The sequence below is a fragment of the Mastigoproctus giganteus genome, chromosome 3, assembly GCF_048544385.1.
Source record: "Mastigoproctus giganteus isolate SK-2022 chromosome 3, ASM4854438v1, whole genome shotgun sequence".
In the NCBI taxonomy this organism is placed as follows: Eukaryota; Metazoa; Arthropoda; class Arachnida; order Uropygi; family Thelyphonidae; genus Mastigoproctus; species Mastigoproctus giganteus.
Genome location: NC_143577.1, coordinates 237,231,601 through 237,249,035, shown reverse-complemented (window position 1 = coordinate 237,249,035; position 17,435 = coordinate 237,231,601). Strand labels below are relative to the sequence as shown.

Below are 17,435 nucleotides of genomic sequence, written 5' to 3'. Positions count from 1 at the left end.
TTCACCACTTCAAGCCTCCAATAAGCAAAGTGGTGGTATTTCACCGGTTGATGAAAGTCATCTACCACCTGATTGTCCATATTGGGAGAGAGTTGCATGGATTTTTCTTCCTGATTCTAGGTTTCTCATCCCAGAAAAACAGTTACACTAATAATAGAAGACGCGCAATTTACTTTCGAGGTAAATACAAAACAACCATCCTTCATCAACCACGAAAACTTTATCTGATTGCTTCGTGCAGTCAGCTGTGTAGAGTTGAGGTTTAGTATACGACTTATTCGCCTAAAATCCGTTTATTAAATATGAAATTGATTTAGCGTGTCAAATGATAATTAGGTAATAGCATTTCGAAGAACTTGCATACTTGGGAAGTGAAGCAAAAAGTTTTTCAGTTCTTGGATTGCGTTACTTCTTGCTTTCCCGGTCAAATCTGTTTACTTCAGTTTTTTTCCTCAATAATTTTTTTCCTTTTTGAGCAGCCCTTGCTTGAGATTGTCGGTTCCCCTTCTTTACTTAATTTTAACGAGTATTACTCATTTCTCCTCTCTTCTTTTTCATTGGTAATTTTTTTCTGCCTGTTTTATGAGGCTTATTCAAAATGAAAATGTGGAAAAATAACATTTTCCAAAACCTTTTTTACCTATCAAGGCACATGTTCCAGTATTTTTACTAGGACAGGGATAAAATAGTAGAGTAAAGTGTCATATTAGGGCCATCCGAAACGTAATTAGTAAAATAAATTGCGTGTTTTCAGCTCGATTTTGCCTGTTTTGTTAGACGAAAAACGAGTTTGCTGAGGAGAGAACCTTGCTGTCCGCGCATGACAGCAAGGTTACCCCCCACTTAACTCAGCCACTGAGTGAAAAAAGGACATAAAAGTTCTTCACGTCATTGACAGAATTCGAACCCAGGCCTTTTTTTCAGAGAGTTCGCGAGTCGAATACATATTTTCCCTTGCACAGAAATACACGATCTCATGACCATCAACATTTATGAAGGTTAATACAAGTTATGAATTGTATTTAAATTTTATATTAGTGCATCTTATATCATTATTTACCATTATTTTCATAAAGGCTTAATGTTGAACCTGTGAAAGCAAACAGTACTTGAGGGGGGACAAAAAACGTCTGTGGTCCGCCAATTTGACATTCACTACGAGTCGATATTCTTCGCACAGCGAAGAATATCGACAGCTGCTTCCGAAAGAAAACAAAAGGAGGTAAGCAAACCTTTAATCATAATTATGAGAACATCATTGGATTCAGGGTAGATCCCTGTAGACTGGAGAATGTATCCTCAATTCAGAATGGGGATAAAAGAAAAGGTGAGGTGATTAATTGCAGACATGCTAGCTTGGTATCTGTTCCAGGTAAAATAATGGAATCGCTGGTTAAATAGGTAATGTGGAACCATCTAGACATGAATGCAGTTATATTAGAGGCACATTGTGGATTTTTTTAAGGGACAATTTTGTCTGATCAATCTGATTGGATATTATGACGCAATAATAGAGGAACTGGATACAAAAAAATAATATACTGTACTTAGATTTCAGAAAGGTTTTTGATACTGTGCACATAAAAGACTGCTGTACAGTGTAGCATTAGGAGAATTTATTGCTATGGATAAAGGGTTGGTTGATTGGAAGAAGATAGAGGGTTGTTATCATTTGGACACTGTTCTTCTTGGACTAATTTTATTAGTTGAATTCCCCAGGGTTCACTACTGGGCCCCATGGGGCGCTGATCGGTATACACTATTGCACCTTTATAGAACTTTAATCCGGTCACGGCTAGATTATTGTTGTCCGGTGTATGACTCTGCCAGGAGCACTACTTTACAACGTCTAAATATTGTCCAGCACAGTGCTCTCAGGACTGCGTTGGGCGCTTTTAAGACTTCTCCAATCCAGAGTCTCTATATCGAAGCACACGATCCTCCATTACATCTTCGTAGGAAATCATTATTGCTCCACTATGCTGCTAAGATCCAGAGTCTTCCATCTCACCCCAGTTGGGAGTATCTTTATAATACTCGGTGGGATTTGATATATGACAGCAAGCCAAATGAAAACAGACCTGCTTCACTAAGGATTAAAGAGCTTTCTCAGAGTTGGAATATCAATTTAAGCGATATTTTTCAGAACACAACTGCTCCTGTTCCACCTTGGACATACGTTTCTTCCTCCCACGATACACATTTTTTGGAGTGGGGAAAGAATACTGTACCTTCCTTTAATATCAGGCAGTTGCACTTAGCTCACACTACTCTGAACTCCCATGCCTGTAAAGTCTATACTGACGGATCCAAAACAGCTACTGCGGTTGGTGCAGCTGCAGTTTTTCCTTCTGTAACGGTTACAGCTTCACTACCATTAGTCTGCAGCGTCTTCACAGCCGAATTATATGCCATCAAATTAGCACTCAGTAAAATTATTGAACTTTCCATCTCACCTGTCATAATTTACACTGACTCACTCAGTGCTGTTTCTGCCATAAGGAAGAATTTTTCATCTTCTCATCCTACCTTGAAACACATTCATTCTCAGCTATTTTCCTGCAGTGTGTCTAATCAATCAATCAGTTTTTGCTGGATCCCTGGCCATTCTGGTATTCCGGGAAATGAAAGTGCGGATCTTGCAGCTAAAAATCCTCATCCAGCTGGCCCAGAACATCTTCAGGTTCCTTACACTGATTATAAGCCTGTTATTCGCAAAGCAAGTTACGACAATTGGTCACAGATCTGGAAAAGTAACACCAACAATAAACTTTACCAGATAAAGCAAGAACCAAAGCTGTGGCTCTCAGGCTTTCGACAAAACAGACGAGAGGAAGTAGTACTGGCAAGACTCAGAATTGGACACACTCATCATACTCATCTGTTCCTGCTACTGGGAGAAGATCCACCCCAGTGTTCATCCTGTGACAGTCAACTTACTGTTAGGCATTTCCTCTTCGATTGTCCCCTATATTCAACCATACGGTCAAACACTTTTCAGTCAGTCTCTAGGTTGAACCTCCCACATGATTTAACTCATATCCTGGGAAATGAAGCAAACATAAATGAACTTGTAATATTTTTAAAACGTATTGGACTATATAGGAGTATTTAATTTAACACCAACAGTGCTATATTTCGACTAAATAAACTATGAACAGACACAATTTGGCCTCAGTAGCCCTTGTGTCGTTAAGCTAAATAACAACAACAACAACAACAACTACTGGGCCCATTTTTTTTTTTTTTTTTTTTCTGTATTTACTAATGATATTGATGAAGGTATATCAGGTTTAATGTTTAAGTCTGCAGGTGATACAAAGATTAGCAGGGTGTTAATGACAGTAATGACAGTACGCTGCTGCAACAGGATCTAGAAAAGTTGGGCAGTTGGGCTGATAAGTGGCAACTGAAGTTTAACGTTGACAAATATAAGGTACTGCATATGGACAGTAGTAATTCCAGATTAACATACCAACTGCATGATACCACACTCAGGGTAGTGGAGAGTGAAGAAGACTTGGGATAATTGTGCAGTCAGGTATAAAATTCTCCGAGTAGTGTATAGAGGGAGTGTATATAGTAGGATATATGGGGCTTCCAGGGCAGCTCAAGGGGTTTTGTCAATGATATACGGGAATTTTGTTAGCAGGGATAAGGAGGTTGTTGTAATGGGGTTTTAGAAGCATCAGCGACTAAGGCCATATTGCTTCGTATATACTGTCTGTCAATTGCATGATACAAATACAAATCTGAGGTCGATGTTCTGTTTTTCTGCTATCGATTTTCAGCTATCCTCGTCTGAGACCGACCAACTTAGCCACGTTGTGAAAAAGACCCATAAAAATTCCTCATGTCCTCGACGGGACTCGAAATGAGGTCTTTACGGAAAAGGAGGTGATTATCCCGCTGTATATGGTAATAGTAGGCCACATCTCAAGGACTGCATACAGGTCTGGAGGCCTCATTTTAGGAAGGATGTGGATCTGTTGGAGCAGGTGCAGAAAAGATCAACAAGATTAGTGATGGGAACAAAAGGGTGCTCTTATGAATGAAGGCGAAATATTCACTGTTATAAATAATTCGAATACTACAGACCATAAATTCAAATTACGGGAAAATGGATTTAGACTGTATTGTAGAAATTTTTGTTTCAACCAGCGAGTTAGTATTTCTAGAGTAAGTTACCTCTGTTACCCGATTGATATATATATATTTTAAATATATATCAATAAAAAATATATCAATACAAATATTGATATATTTTTATTTAAAGGTCATCTGACCTTTAAATAAAAGTGTTTTTCACACATCTGTACCTTAAAAGTTAATAATATACTTACTATAACCAGAGTTAGAACATAAACTGTGGATAGCTGCTGCCACCTGGTGAGCAAGCATTTTACTTGGCTGTAATATCTGTAATGGTACAAAATAAATAAAGTTTAGTTAGATGGGTTTTAAGAAAATCCAAAAACAGTAAAGCAACTTATGTGAATTGGAGTAAAGGATGTACGATAATATATTTATGTTCACCGGTTGATTTTACGTATTTCCTAATGAATCAATATCCATCTACGCTTTCCTGGCTGTTTCATATTTGTTATATACATGAAAATTTTACATAATGATCCACAAAGGTCGACAAGCAGGGACATGTAAGTGTTTTATCAGATGAAATTGGATATTTCACAATGTGTCGTGTATACGTCAACCCCCTGCGTGATCAGCAGGATAACAGAGACAATATTGCGCTAATCTCTGCAATTTCTATGTAAAGATATTTACCTGTCTATTGTATAAATTTTTCAGAAAGAATGTCTCATTTCCTGGGTGCTTGGGTAATGATCTACACGTGTATCTAGCAGTAATTTACGAAAGACAGAATACAAATATTCACAGCTTTACTTTGAAAATAGCAAAAATAAAACCATAAAGTTATATGGTCAATTAAAATGTCCTTTGAGGATTAATTGAACTGTTAGGAGATTCTACAATTTGTCTACATATTAATATTTAGAAAAATTGCTGAGTGTTCATTTTGTTTTCTAAGTGCTACCTATATTTTTCCATTTATTTTTAAAAGTATGAAAGCATTTTTCAATTTTCGGAGAGGGAAATTGATCTCTTTCTCTCTCATGCTTCTCTGCCTGCGCTCCTACAAATGAAAAATGTCAAGTCCAATGGAGGTTGATGTGTATTTTTATCTGAAGAAGCGTGAATTCATTAGCAGGTTTGGATATTTTGAGGGATAAAAAAAAAAAAAAACCTGCAAAGTGAGTTACTAGATCCAGTGAAAAAAGTAAACATATAGGAGGGCTGTGTGCAAAGTAAGGTAACAGATAGCTTTTTAAAAAATTTGATCACAGAACAATTAAACGAAATACACTAAATGAAAGCAGATTTGATGCACTGCTTTGAAAAGCATCACATTCAAGCGCTTGTCCACTGTCACTAATAAAATCATACCTCTTAAAATGCAGGAACATCCCCATTAAACTAGGTCTCAACGTATTTGGCCTCATTGCCATAGCCGAACCGGTTCTTTGCCAGATGAGTTTTCAAAAGCCAAAGCTGATGAAAGTCATAAGGAGTAAAGTCAGATCTAGAATTGAAATACTGCCTCCAGAGATGGCCAAATAGTATTTCTGGAAAACCGTTTATCATCTCAAGAGCGATACTGTATGGTAATCTAAATATCATACCTCGGTTGAAAATTATAACTACGATAAACATTTTAACTCTAGCTCAGTTATTAACAGAATTTTAATAAACTGAACATCAATCCAGAGAAACTATGCCCTGCCATAAATTATATACAGAAGTCGAATAATTGCATGTAGGGCAGTCATTTTAGGTAATTCTTCTAGTGTCATCAAAGGTATACAACATTGTGTAACAAGAAGCCCTCATTAGTTCCAAGTGGTTATAATTACCGTCCTCCCACACCACAGTTGGACGAGGCTTGAGTTTGAATTCGTCAATGACACGAAGAATTTTTATGGGGTTTTTCAACGTGGCTGAGTTAGTCGGTCTCAGGCGGAGTCGCATGTTCCCCCCCCCCGGAAACTGGTTTTTTGTCCAACAAACAGCAAACCGATTGAATAAAACACCAAATATAGACACAATTTATTGATGCCTCTTATCTTAGTCACGTTGGCGCTTAGCAGAGAGCCCTCGTGGGTAGCCCAGTTGGTAAGATCGCAATCCTGCCCACACCTGGTGAAAAGACAGACCTGAGTTCGAATCCCGTCGATGAGGGGAGAAATTTTTATTGGCCTTTTTTACAACGTGACTAAGTTAGTCAGTCTCAGGCGAGGGTAGCATGATTTTGGCTCTCAGATCCTCGTGTTTTTCATCCAACATACAGAAAATCGAACTCAGAACACGAAATTTACAGACAGTATACACGGAGCAATATGGGCTTAATCGCCGATGCTTCTAAAACCCAACGACTTAACGGAGATCTGACCTAACAGTAAGGAAAGGAAAGGAAACGTAACATGTGTCTTTATTCATGCTGCTTTCAGTTATCGCGAAGTTTCTTTCAAATATATCTATTACCTTACTTTTAAACTACCCTCCCTTAACTAGCACTAAACCTCCCAGTATCGTTATATTCTTTCAAATAACGGAATTTATCAGCTCAATGTCTGAGAATAATGACATACAACTGGTGAATCAAAGCATTCAAAACTTTTGGCAAGATTCTTGGAGGAGGCTGACGAACGACATTACTGCTCTTCGTGGGATTTTCTCGCTGTATAACTTTAAGATCCGATATACATAATTCTGATGAAACCCGATGCGGTTGATGCTTTGCTTTTGCAGATATTCTGAAAAACACCATCTCCCAGTTCCTCAATTTTTTTTATTCTGAAAAACACCATTTCCTCAGTTTGAATCTATGCCTCCTCAGGTTTGTAATCTGAGCAAGAGGAAGAATCCCATCAGCATTAAGCCTGCTCAATCCATTCAAGGCCTTAAAGTAAAAGTAAAGTGCAGCCATTATCAACCCACTGCAGGGTGGAAGCCTCCTCAACAATTCATGCTGAGGGAAATGGACCATAATCTGCCACGCTGGTCCAGTGCGGGTTGGCAGATCGACCGTATTCAGCAGTCAGGGGCTTGAACCCCGGTCTACTCAAAGAGCGTGTGCTACTGCACTCCCGCTCCTGCCCACTTGGCTACGGAGACACCTTTCAAGGCCTTATACACCTCAATCAGATCGCCTCGCAGGTGCTTAGTCTCCAGAAGCTGCAATTTGCAGAACTTAAGCCTTTCTTCATAAGAGCACTCCTTTGTTCCCTTCACCAGTCTTGTTGCCCTTCTCTGTACTCATTCTAGCAACTCTACATCCTTCCTAAAATGAGGCTTCCAGACCTGTACGCAGTATTCAAGGTGTGGCCTGACCACTGTCTTATACAAGGGGATAATCACCTCCTTATCCCTGCTCGCAAAATTCCTGTTTATCATTGACAAGACCCCATGACCTGCTCTGGCTGCCTGTCTGCACTGCTCAGAAAACTTCATATCTGACTGCACAATTACCCCAAGATCTCTTTCATTCTCCACTCACTGGGCTCCTCCGTAGCCAGGTGGGAAGGAGCAGCAGTGCGTAGCACATGCTTCTTGATTAGACCGGGGTTCGAGCCCGTCACCACCGGATACGGAAAGGTCAGGGAATGACCACCGCATATTCCCCCGGAGCAATATGGCCTTAGTTGCTAATGCTCCTAAAAAACCAAATAACAAAATAACAATCATTCTCCACTACCCTGGGTGTAACAACACATAGTTGGTACATTTCTCTGGGGTTACTGCTACCCATATGCATTACTTAGCATTTGATGGTTGTGAAAAGCATTTGCTAACAAATAAACGCATTTTTTGAAAATATGAATGAAAGCATGGATGAAACTATTAAAAAAAAAAACTGTCATGGTAGGGCTACCCGAGAATCAACTCATCTGCTCATGTGTAATATGTCCGTAAACTGTGTGTGTCTCTGGCCAATTTGCCTGTTTTGCTTGACGAAAAACCTGGCTTTTCGGGAGAAAACACCTTGCTATTCACGCATAACACTCACTAATTCAACCACGAAGTGAAAAAAGAAGCCCATAAAAATTTCTCGCATCTCTGACGGAATTCGAACCCGGGTCTTTTCCACCTGGCGTTTGGAGGACACTGGTTATAACCACTCTGCTACCCGCGCTGACTGAATAAAGTTGTATAAAATAGTGTCATTTACAATCAACAAAAAACGCTGGGAAACACTTAGAAATAGAAAATGATAGAATAAAGTAAACATTCGTATAGTCATTCATATATTAATGAAACGTTACCAAGCATTCCTTTCTAATAGTGGTTGCCAACCTATGACCCGCTAATTAATTATAGGAAAATATGAATAGAGGTGGAAGTTATTATTAATCTCGGCCTCTGAATTTCATATGAGGAAATGATGTGCTTATTTCGCTGATGAACGTGTTCTGATAATCTTACATCTTTTATGAAGCGGAAAATATATTATAGCCCACGAACGCTCTCACAGTTAGCACAGTAATTGCATTATTGCACCAAGAAAATTAGGCAAATGGGGTCAAAGTAGCACTTGAAGTTCAACATTGAAAAATGAAAATGCAAGGCGTTTCATATGAGAATCAGTAATCCCAGAATAACCTACCAAATGGGTGATACCTCACTCAGGTTAATAGAGAACGAAAGAGACATGGGGCACTTGTACAGTTCGACATGAAGTTCTCTGGGCAGTGCAGATGGGCTGATAGGAGCAGTTTATGGGGGTTCTGTCAATGATATGCAGGAATTTTGCCAGCAGAGACAAGGAAGTAATCAAGTTGTACACACGTTGGGCAAAAAAAAAAATACAATCTTTGTATTAAGACAGTCACAGACAGAAGAAATGAAAATAAATGCTAAGAAAACTCCGACGTGGGGGTGATGACGTTTGTCTCATTAAGTATGAAGACTGTATAGGCTGTTTGACTGCAGTAATCTAAAGCCAGAATGGAAATAACGCGTAATCTATAAGAACTGAAAAAGGTCTTATCGTGGGTGTACGTTTCGCAGGAGTTACGATTTCGCAAATGCATCCATCTCAATGGTTTTTAATGATTGGAAAGCAAGCGGTTCTTCCACATCTCAAAGGCTTAGATGTGGCAGAAAAACTACTTCAAGAGCGAAGCCATCATATCTAAGGAGGACTGTACGGGAAAACTGGACATTCAGTGTACAGCAAACAATATCTGAATTCAACCAAGCTCAGAACTGCCTTATTTCAACCCGTACCTGCGCAAGGAATTGAAGAAATTGGGTGCTGACAGTCGTCTGCCTATTCGAAAGCCTCTTGTTTCAGAGAAAAACAGAAAATTCCGCTTGCAGTGCATAGAATGTCGTGATTGGACAGTGGAACAGTGGAAGAAAGTCATGTGGTCAGACGAATCACGATACACATCGTTTTGCACTGATGATAGGCAGAGAGAGTGGCGAGAATCTCACGAAGCGATGGATCCTGCTTGCTTGTTAAGACAACTCAGGCATCTAGAGGTGGTATCATGGTATAGGGTAGGGGTGGGCACTCATGAGGTCAATGAGAGCCGCATTCCGGTTTTTCATATATTATAAAGAGCCACACCATAGTTACATAGTATTAAATACACAAATTCAAATTTAATTTAATTTAATTAATATGATTACATATTCTGCACAAGTCTTAAGTGCTATATAAAGTATACATATATAAGAAAATATAATTAAGAGATAGAAAATACAAAATAATTATTTCAAAATTTTAATAATAAAAATGCATTAATAAAAAGTATAACATTTAACGAAGACCTTTGGTCAAATCTTTGAATTTGGCGTAAAATTTGTTAAAGCTGTTCGCAGCAATTCAGTGAGATGATGGTTGGTCAACTGTGAACGATATTTCGACTTCACGAACTTCATTGTGGAATACAAAGATTCACAGCAATATGTTGTACTAAAAATTGAAATTAGACGGCAAGCAGCTTTCTTTAAATGTGGATATTTTGATTCTGGCACGAGTTTCCAAAATTCAATTATAGAAGTAGATTTGTGCTGCATTTGCAATGGCTGATCCTCTTTCATCTCTAATAACTCCAATTCCCCAGCCGCTTTTTCAACAAGTATTATTTCAGAAATTGGAAATCCATCTTCAATAATATCACAAATAAATGGGTTCACACAAGTTTATCACGAGGCAATTCAAATATGTTCATTACTTCATCAAGAGCATTTCTAACATCGATACCGCGAGTTGTTTCGATAAGAGCTACTAGGGCTAACATTTCTTCCTTAACATTTACGTCTACAGATACATAGCGAAAAAAAACGGCCAATTGTGGAACATCCTGAATGTCTGAAGACTCGTCGAGAGCTAAACTAAATGCTGCACAATTTTTCAAATCACACATCAAACTATTTTCAACATTTTTACTAATTGCACCAATACGCCGCTCAGTTGTACTGCGTGACATAGGAACCTGTGCGATCAATTTATGCAGTTTTGTATTATCTGGATCCAAAACTTTAACCACTTCTTCCAAGTTTCTTTTAATAAATTCTCCTTCTCCATATGGACGTCTGGCACGAGCAATATTTCAAGCTATCAAAAAACTAGCTTCATTTGCTCTGTCATCTTCGCGACTAAAAGAAGACAAGAGTCCTTGTTGCTTATGAAGACCAGATTGCAAGGACTTAAGTTTCTCTGTTCGCAATTTTGAATTGAGTGGATATTGAGTTGAAAAGTGGGGATGACTTCCTTCGTAATGTCGACGTAAATTGCTTACTTTGTAGTTTGCAATTGTAACTTTACAAATAAGACACAACGATTTTCCATTATTGTCAATAAAAGCAAAATTTTCTACCCATTCTTCTTGAAAGATTCTATTTTCTTGTTCGTATTTTCGTTTTTTGATATTTTCTGAGGTCATGTTATCAAAAAATTTAAATAAATTTAATTCCAAAGTCTGAAATTGAGACTCTTATGGGAGGTTTGATCACATTTTCTACCCACTCCCGGTGTAGTGTTGCACAAGTCCGCTGATGGCGCCAGCAGTGTAAATGAGCGCGGATTTATTTATAATCAAAATAAAAATAGCAAAATATCTAGACATAAAAAAAATAAATAAACACAACATAAAATCCATATAACAAAATATTAGTTACTTAGTTACTTTAACAAGATTCAGTGAAAAAAGTTCTGAAATAAAAAAAAAACGGATTTAAATTTTCAATGGGAGCCGCACTTAACTCAACGAAGAGCCGAATTTGCTCACCGTTGGTATAGGGGATGCTTTGTTGGCCAGGAGTGGATCCGTTGATACCGGTGGAAGGTCGAAAATCACCAGGGAGTACTTGAATTTTGTATCAGACCTACTGCACTCTGTAATGTTACACTTTATCCCGAAGGTGAGAGTCACTTTATAGACGACAATACAACAGCATCGTGCAAGAATGGTTCGGAGAACATGGCGTCTTGAGTGCTGCATACAGGTCTAGAAGCGTTATTTTAAAAAAAATATGTTGATCTCTTGCAGAGAAGAGCAACCAGCTTAGTTAAGAACACAAACGGGTACTTTTACCACGAAATAATTGAGTTCCGCAAATTGAAATTCTTGGAAATTAGCCACCAGCGAGGAGACCTGACTGACATTTTTAAGGCTTTAAATGCATTGAGAAAACTTGGCGCATTATAGCCTTAGTTGCTAATGCGCCAATAAAACCCAAATCAAATCAAAAAGCATTGAGCAAACTAAATGTTGGTGGCATCCTTATTCTTTCTGGGACAACACATATAAAGGGACAAACTTAAAATTGAATAATGATGACTGCAGGATGGATGTGTGAAATTTTGCTTTCAGCCACAGGGTAGTTGATTGTTCGAACAAACGGGCAACTGGTGTTGTGGAAGTGATAATAAATTACGGAAGGATTGAACGAAATATTAGAGGAGATGAGATGAGCAAATGATGCGGTAGATTAGTTATTTTTTTATGGCTGATGCTGTATAAGCTTACTTCCTTGAATTATTTTCTACTATTAATAGCATAGGATACGCGCTATTATAAACACAATATATTGACGCCTTATAGCCTTAGCTAGTTTGGAGTTTAACACATGCAGCTTACGAATGTCGAGTAAAGACCAGTCCCATCTGGAACTTATGACTAAACCTAAAAGAATCACTGGAAATTTCGAAATTAGGAAACTAGTAATAGTATTCGTATTGATATTAATACGAATCCTAATTTTGATCACCATCCTTCTCTGTCGTATGAAAAAGATGTGGGTTCGAATCCCATCTTGACTGGAGAAATTGTTATTCGTGTTTTTTCACAACATGCCACGCTAGTCGGGCGAGGGCTGCATTATTATATCTTTCTGAAACGTGTTTTTTGCCCAGCAAACAGGAAAACCGACCATAGGATACTCGCTATTATAAACGTAATATATTGATGCCTCATAGCCGTAGCTGGTTTGGCGTTTAACACATGCAGCTTAGGATGTCGAAAAAAGAACAGTCCCACCTGGAACTTATGCTAAACCTAAAGGAATCATTGGAAATTTCAAAAAAAATGTATGGTCATCTCCATTAACCTAATCATATTGATATTTTCTTCTTATGGATATCCTTTCCTCCAAACTTTACTTGTATTAAAAATGACCTACGATCGAAAATAGTTGCCGACCATTGCTCTATAAAAAAATAAAATAAATAATTGCAAATGTAACCCAGTAAGACAATAGATAACAGATTATTGTTCTAATTCATCGCGACTAATGCATGAATATTTACGAATTAGACCAGTTTTATATTCAATTTTAGCAGGTGCATGGCAAATGCGTGTCCTGCTTATTTTTATTATATGCCCTACAAGTGCCAAAATGCAATGCCAGTAGCAATATGCACGAAAGTAAAAGAAAAAAAAAAAAGAAGGGCAAAATTGATGTAGCAAAAACTGGTAGCCTGTTCTTACTCTACTGACCAAGGTCATACCTACGTGTTGGTTCAGCATTCCAAGCAGTTTTCACGGAGGAAACCGTTCAAAATATAACCTATTTTTTTAACATTAGCTTTCTCCAAGCACACTAAGTGTAGTTTGCGAAAGGTTGAAAGACCTCTTCTTTTTTATCTAAAATGCATTCGCAAGGATATTTCGACAGACCCGAAAAATCATACACGTGCCGAAATGGATGTGGACACGGTTGTTGCATATTTGATCACGCAAGCTGCATTGTGGAGAAACAGTGTATAATCTCTTTTACCTTGCATGTAAATTGAGTCGCGCTTGAACATTTCCTGTGTTTTTAGGACGTTACAAAGTGAAACACGCTTCAGAAGATTTACGCATGTTAATATAGAAAGCTCTCGATTATTCCTAGCTTCAGTTAATTCTAGTTAAATACCTATACTGACAAGTTGCTTTAGCGATACTCCAAAACCATCTCCAAATGTCTGAACTATCATGCTGAATAAATTATTTCATTATTTTATGGAGTTCAACGAATCATTAGGTTAAATTTTCTCTAATGAATAATGGTTGAATTGCTTATAATTTTCGAGTTTATTGCTAATTGTAAATTCTTTATTTATTGGAACGGTATTGAGTAAGAATGTTCTCCCTCATGAATAAAATATTGAAACATGGCTATCTTTTTTCTTTATTTTCTTTTTTTCCAGCACAGTCTCCATGTTTGCGCTCTGAGAAAAATATTAAATATGCTCTCACCCTCCTCAGTTATAGACTACCTCTTGCTATATTTTTGTATCGATTGTGCCCCACCCCGACTTTGTTGTGCCTGGAACAAGTGACCTTCTGCCTCGCCCTTTTTGCGGTTCAGGGTTGCACAGGAAAAAAATTCCCCTTCCCCATCCAATTAAATTAAAGAACACATATTTTAATTTGTATCTGTGAGTTGGAGCAAAAATAGAAAAAGCGCTTATCATATAGAGCTACTCTAGAAAAACCCCACCCATGTGTAGCATAGCATGTCGTAAATTGCGTGCGCTCTGCTGTTTATCTGTTTTACTGAACGAAAAAAACCCGAGCTTTCGGAGAAAAAAACATTGCATTCCTTTCCTGAAACCGGCTAACTCATCCACTGAGTGAAAAAAGCCCATAAAAAGTTCCACGCCTCATTGATGGGATTAGAATCCGGGACTTTTCCAACCGGTATAAGGAGGTTGGTGATTACAACCGTTATTGCTACCCGTGATGACTGAGTTAGAGTACTGAGGATCTTAGGCACACAGGAGGCTGGGGGCTATCAAGATTTCTCTTTGTATATTTACAGTCCTGTAGGATTCCAGTTGCTGACAGCTGAATTCTTCCGTCTTTTTTTTTTTTTTTTTTCCAAACTGGACTGAGTTTACCGTTCCATTACGGAGGATTTATCTTTTTTTTAAGGACAAAAAACTCGAGTTTTGAACTCTTAATTGGTTATTGAGAGTATTATGAGAGAAATGGTGCCTATAGGGGTGCAGTCCCAACTAACTTCCTTTGATATCATTATTAAGCGGTGTTATGGTAGTCTGATGTTTGGCGAGTGCTCTCATGTTTTTTTTTTTTTTTTTCTTCCCGCCTTTTTGTTTAAATAGTTTTATTAGAACACATCTCCCTCATACGGTATTATCTTCCTTCTCCAATCTTTCCTTTCTCTCTTGCTCCTTTCAGTGTCTTCTGTCCATCTTAATCTTCTCTTGATCGCTGCATTTGCTAGTCCTCCGATTTTACTACTCATTATCCCCATGTTCCACGCGTGCTTTCATTTTTCAGCTTTTTATTTACTTTCTTTTAATTTTTTTATAGCCCGACAACTGTTGACTGAGACCATTTTATCTAAATGTTTTTTTTTTTTTTTTCGATATTTTATGAAAATTGCGTTTACCTTACCTTTTCCATCTAATCATGGTGAAAATAGAAATATAAGAACACGATCCGTTTAATGAAAAAAAAAAAAAAAAAAAAGGAAAAAAACATTTTTTGTATTGTTTTTCGTAATGTAACTATTTAAAAAGGCCACTTCTTTGCTTGTATTTGCTTTCCTACGGTCAAAAACCTTAAACTTTGCACTTAACAATAGTTGTAATCACTAGCGCCACCTTAATCTTTTTTTTTTATTATTATTTTTTTTATTTTCTCTCACTTCCGGGAGAGCTGATTTATAAAAAAGATCATCCGTCTCTGTCCTACATAATGTTCGCTTCTACTACACAACGGCAAGTAGGAAACGTGATATGCTGTATTTTAGAGATTAAAAAAAAAAAAACTGAGCTCTACTTCATGAACATGGAAGGCTGCCAATTAGTGTGTTGTGCTTCATAATAAGCGAACTTGCACTTGCAAATAAAACAGACTCTAAGTAGTATTTACGAGACAACATGGCGTCATGCTTGCTATTTCCCCCTATTTTGTTGTCTCTTGTAATTTTGACAGGTATAAATAATATCAAGTATATATAGAAAATGGAGTTTTAATAATATTCATTATAATTATCTTGCTTAATTATTATTATAATTATAGTTTTCGTTAGAATTTTCTCGGGAGATAATGGATAAAACTAATTTCTTGTGCTAATATATATATATATATATATATATATATATATTTTTTTTTTTTTTTTTTTTTGCTTACGTGTAATTTGATACGGTTAAATAGAATTTCGGTTGAATTCATCTTCATAAACATTCGACTTGTGTTTTAAACTTACCTTTCAAACGACATTCTAGGAGCTTTATGAGCTTAAATGTTGTTTTGTCGTGTTTACCTGTAATTATGTCTGCAGGTAAACAGCATTCGTTTATTGTAATCTGATAGATATATTTTTCTGTATCATTCACGAATTATTTAAATTATTTGGTTTCAAAAACTGAGCGCACATGACTAGTAATAAAATTCTTTAGTTATTATTATTATGGATTGTAGAGTAGCTCAGATGGTGTTGGTAGTACAGTTGATAGGATTGCTGTTCTCCCCCCCACTTAGTAAAGACCTGAGTTCGAATCTCGTCGATAATATAAGGAATTTTTATAGGCATTTTTTTTACAACATGGCTGAGTTAGTCGGTCTCAGATAAGGGTAGCATGATTTTTTCTCCATGAATCTCGGATTTTTTTGTCCAGCAAACAGAAAATCGACCTCAGAACACAAACAATATACACGGAGCAATATGATCTTAGTCGCTGATGCTCCTAAAAACCCTACTGCAACAACACCAACTGGTTCATAAATGAAAATTACTGTGGACTATTAATTACCTAAGAGGAAGGGGACCTTCTGCTGATACTTTTGAAAAGATCTGAATTCACCAGAAAATTTTCCCAGGATGGAGAAAGAAGCATCATTTTAAAATGCCAGTGATTGTCACATATCTTTGAAATGCTTGCAGAGGAATATATATTTTGAAAGCTAGTGCCTGTCTTTCGACAATCTCGTAAAAATATATGAAATATTGTTCAAATCCGGGAAAGAGCGCAATTTATAGACATGGAACCTTGATCGTTATTGTTCAACTATACAGCAGTTGATATAGTGTTAATATTAAGTGACCAAAAAGTTAGTGAGGACTTTAAGGATAAAATTAAAGCAGACCTAAAGAAAATAATAAAAACACTTTATGTCTCCTGTGATCAGAGGACAGAAGCTCGTAATGGATAATACCAGCTCTTTTCCATCAGCTAAACGACAAAATCTGTTGGTGAAGTGAGGGCTTCAATTTGTGCGGCACTGGTTCATAGGATGATGCACTACGATGGATTGTTTGATGTTACTGCCATAAGCCATTTTTCTTCGCACACCAGCAACCGTTCCAAAAATGGTTCATTATTGTGACGTGAAAGCAGCGAAAAGCAAATTGATAGTCTCTGGAGTTTGTTGTCGGCTGTGATTTTAATGTGCAACCCGTTTGCTCAGCTTGTGCACCTTTTTCCTAGTTGAAAATGTGAACGAATGGTTTCATCACTCACATTGAATCTTTCTGCCAAGCACCTGGCATGTTTGGCTTGAATCCGATTCAAGGCGGTTGTTCGACTCTCACGGGGTCCGTCATCAAGTGACTCATCATCTGATTTTAGTTTTTTGAAACTATTTTTAGGCTGTGCGTTTACTCGCTATGTCCATTGCCATGCATATCTTACGGGTTACTTGTTCAGCGTTTATGTCAGTTTATTTATACTCAAACTCAAAAAAGTCGAATAATTGTAATCGGGGCAGCCATTTTTTCGTCACTTTTCACTATTTTACCACACTTCATGCTTGTTAGGCCTTGAAAAAGCCGCACGAATTTTTTTGCTCACGTAATAATATAGGAATATTATTTTGCATTTGTTGAATTGCCTCGGTAGTAAATTCCCAATTCGACCAAGACTGGGCACGTAGATTAGACGTACG

The 17,435-nt window shown here is 37.4% G+C and overlaps 1 protein-coding gene across 2 annotated transcripts in view; it reads right to left on the bottom strand.

Moving 5' to 3' along the window:
• The window catches only part of LOC150088912 (5-aminolevulinate synthase, erythroid-specific, mitochondrial-like), a 148,113-nt gene that overhangs the window by 34,383 nt on the left and 96,295 nt on the right, over nucleotides 1-17,435 (bottom strand). For both annotated transcript variants that reach the window (XM_090369717.1, XM_090369716.1), the window contains exon 2: nucleotides 4,344-4,419. In XM_090369717.1, the coding sequence (XP_090225843.1) occupies nucleotides 4,344-4,401 (58 nt within the window). In that variant the 5' untranslated portion in view covers nucleotides 4,402-4,419. The remainder of the gene's footprint in view (nucleotides 1-4,343; nucleotides 4,420-17,435) is intronic.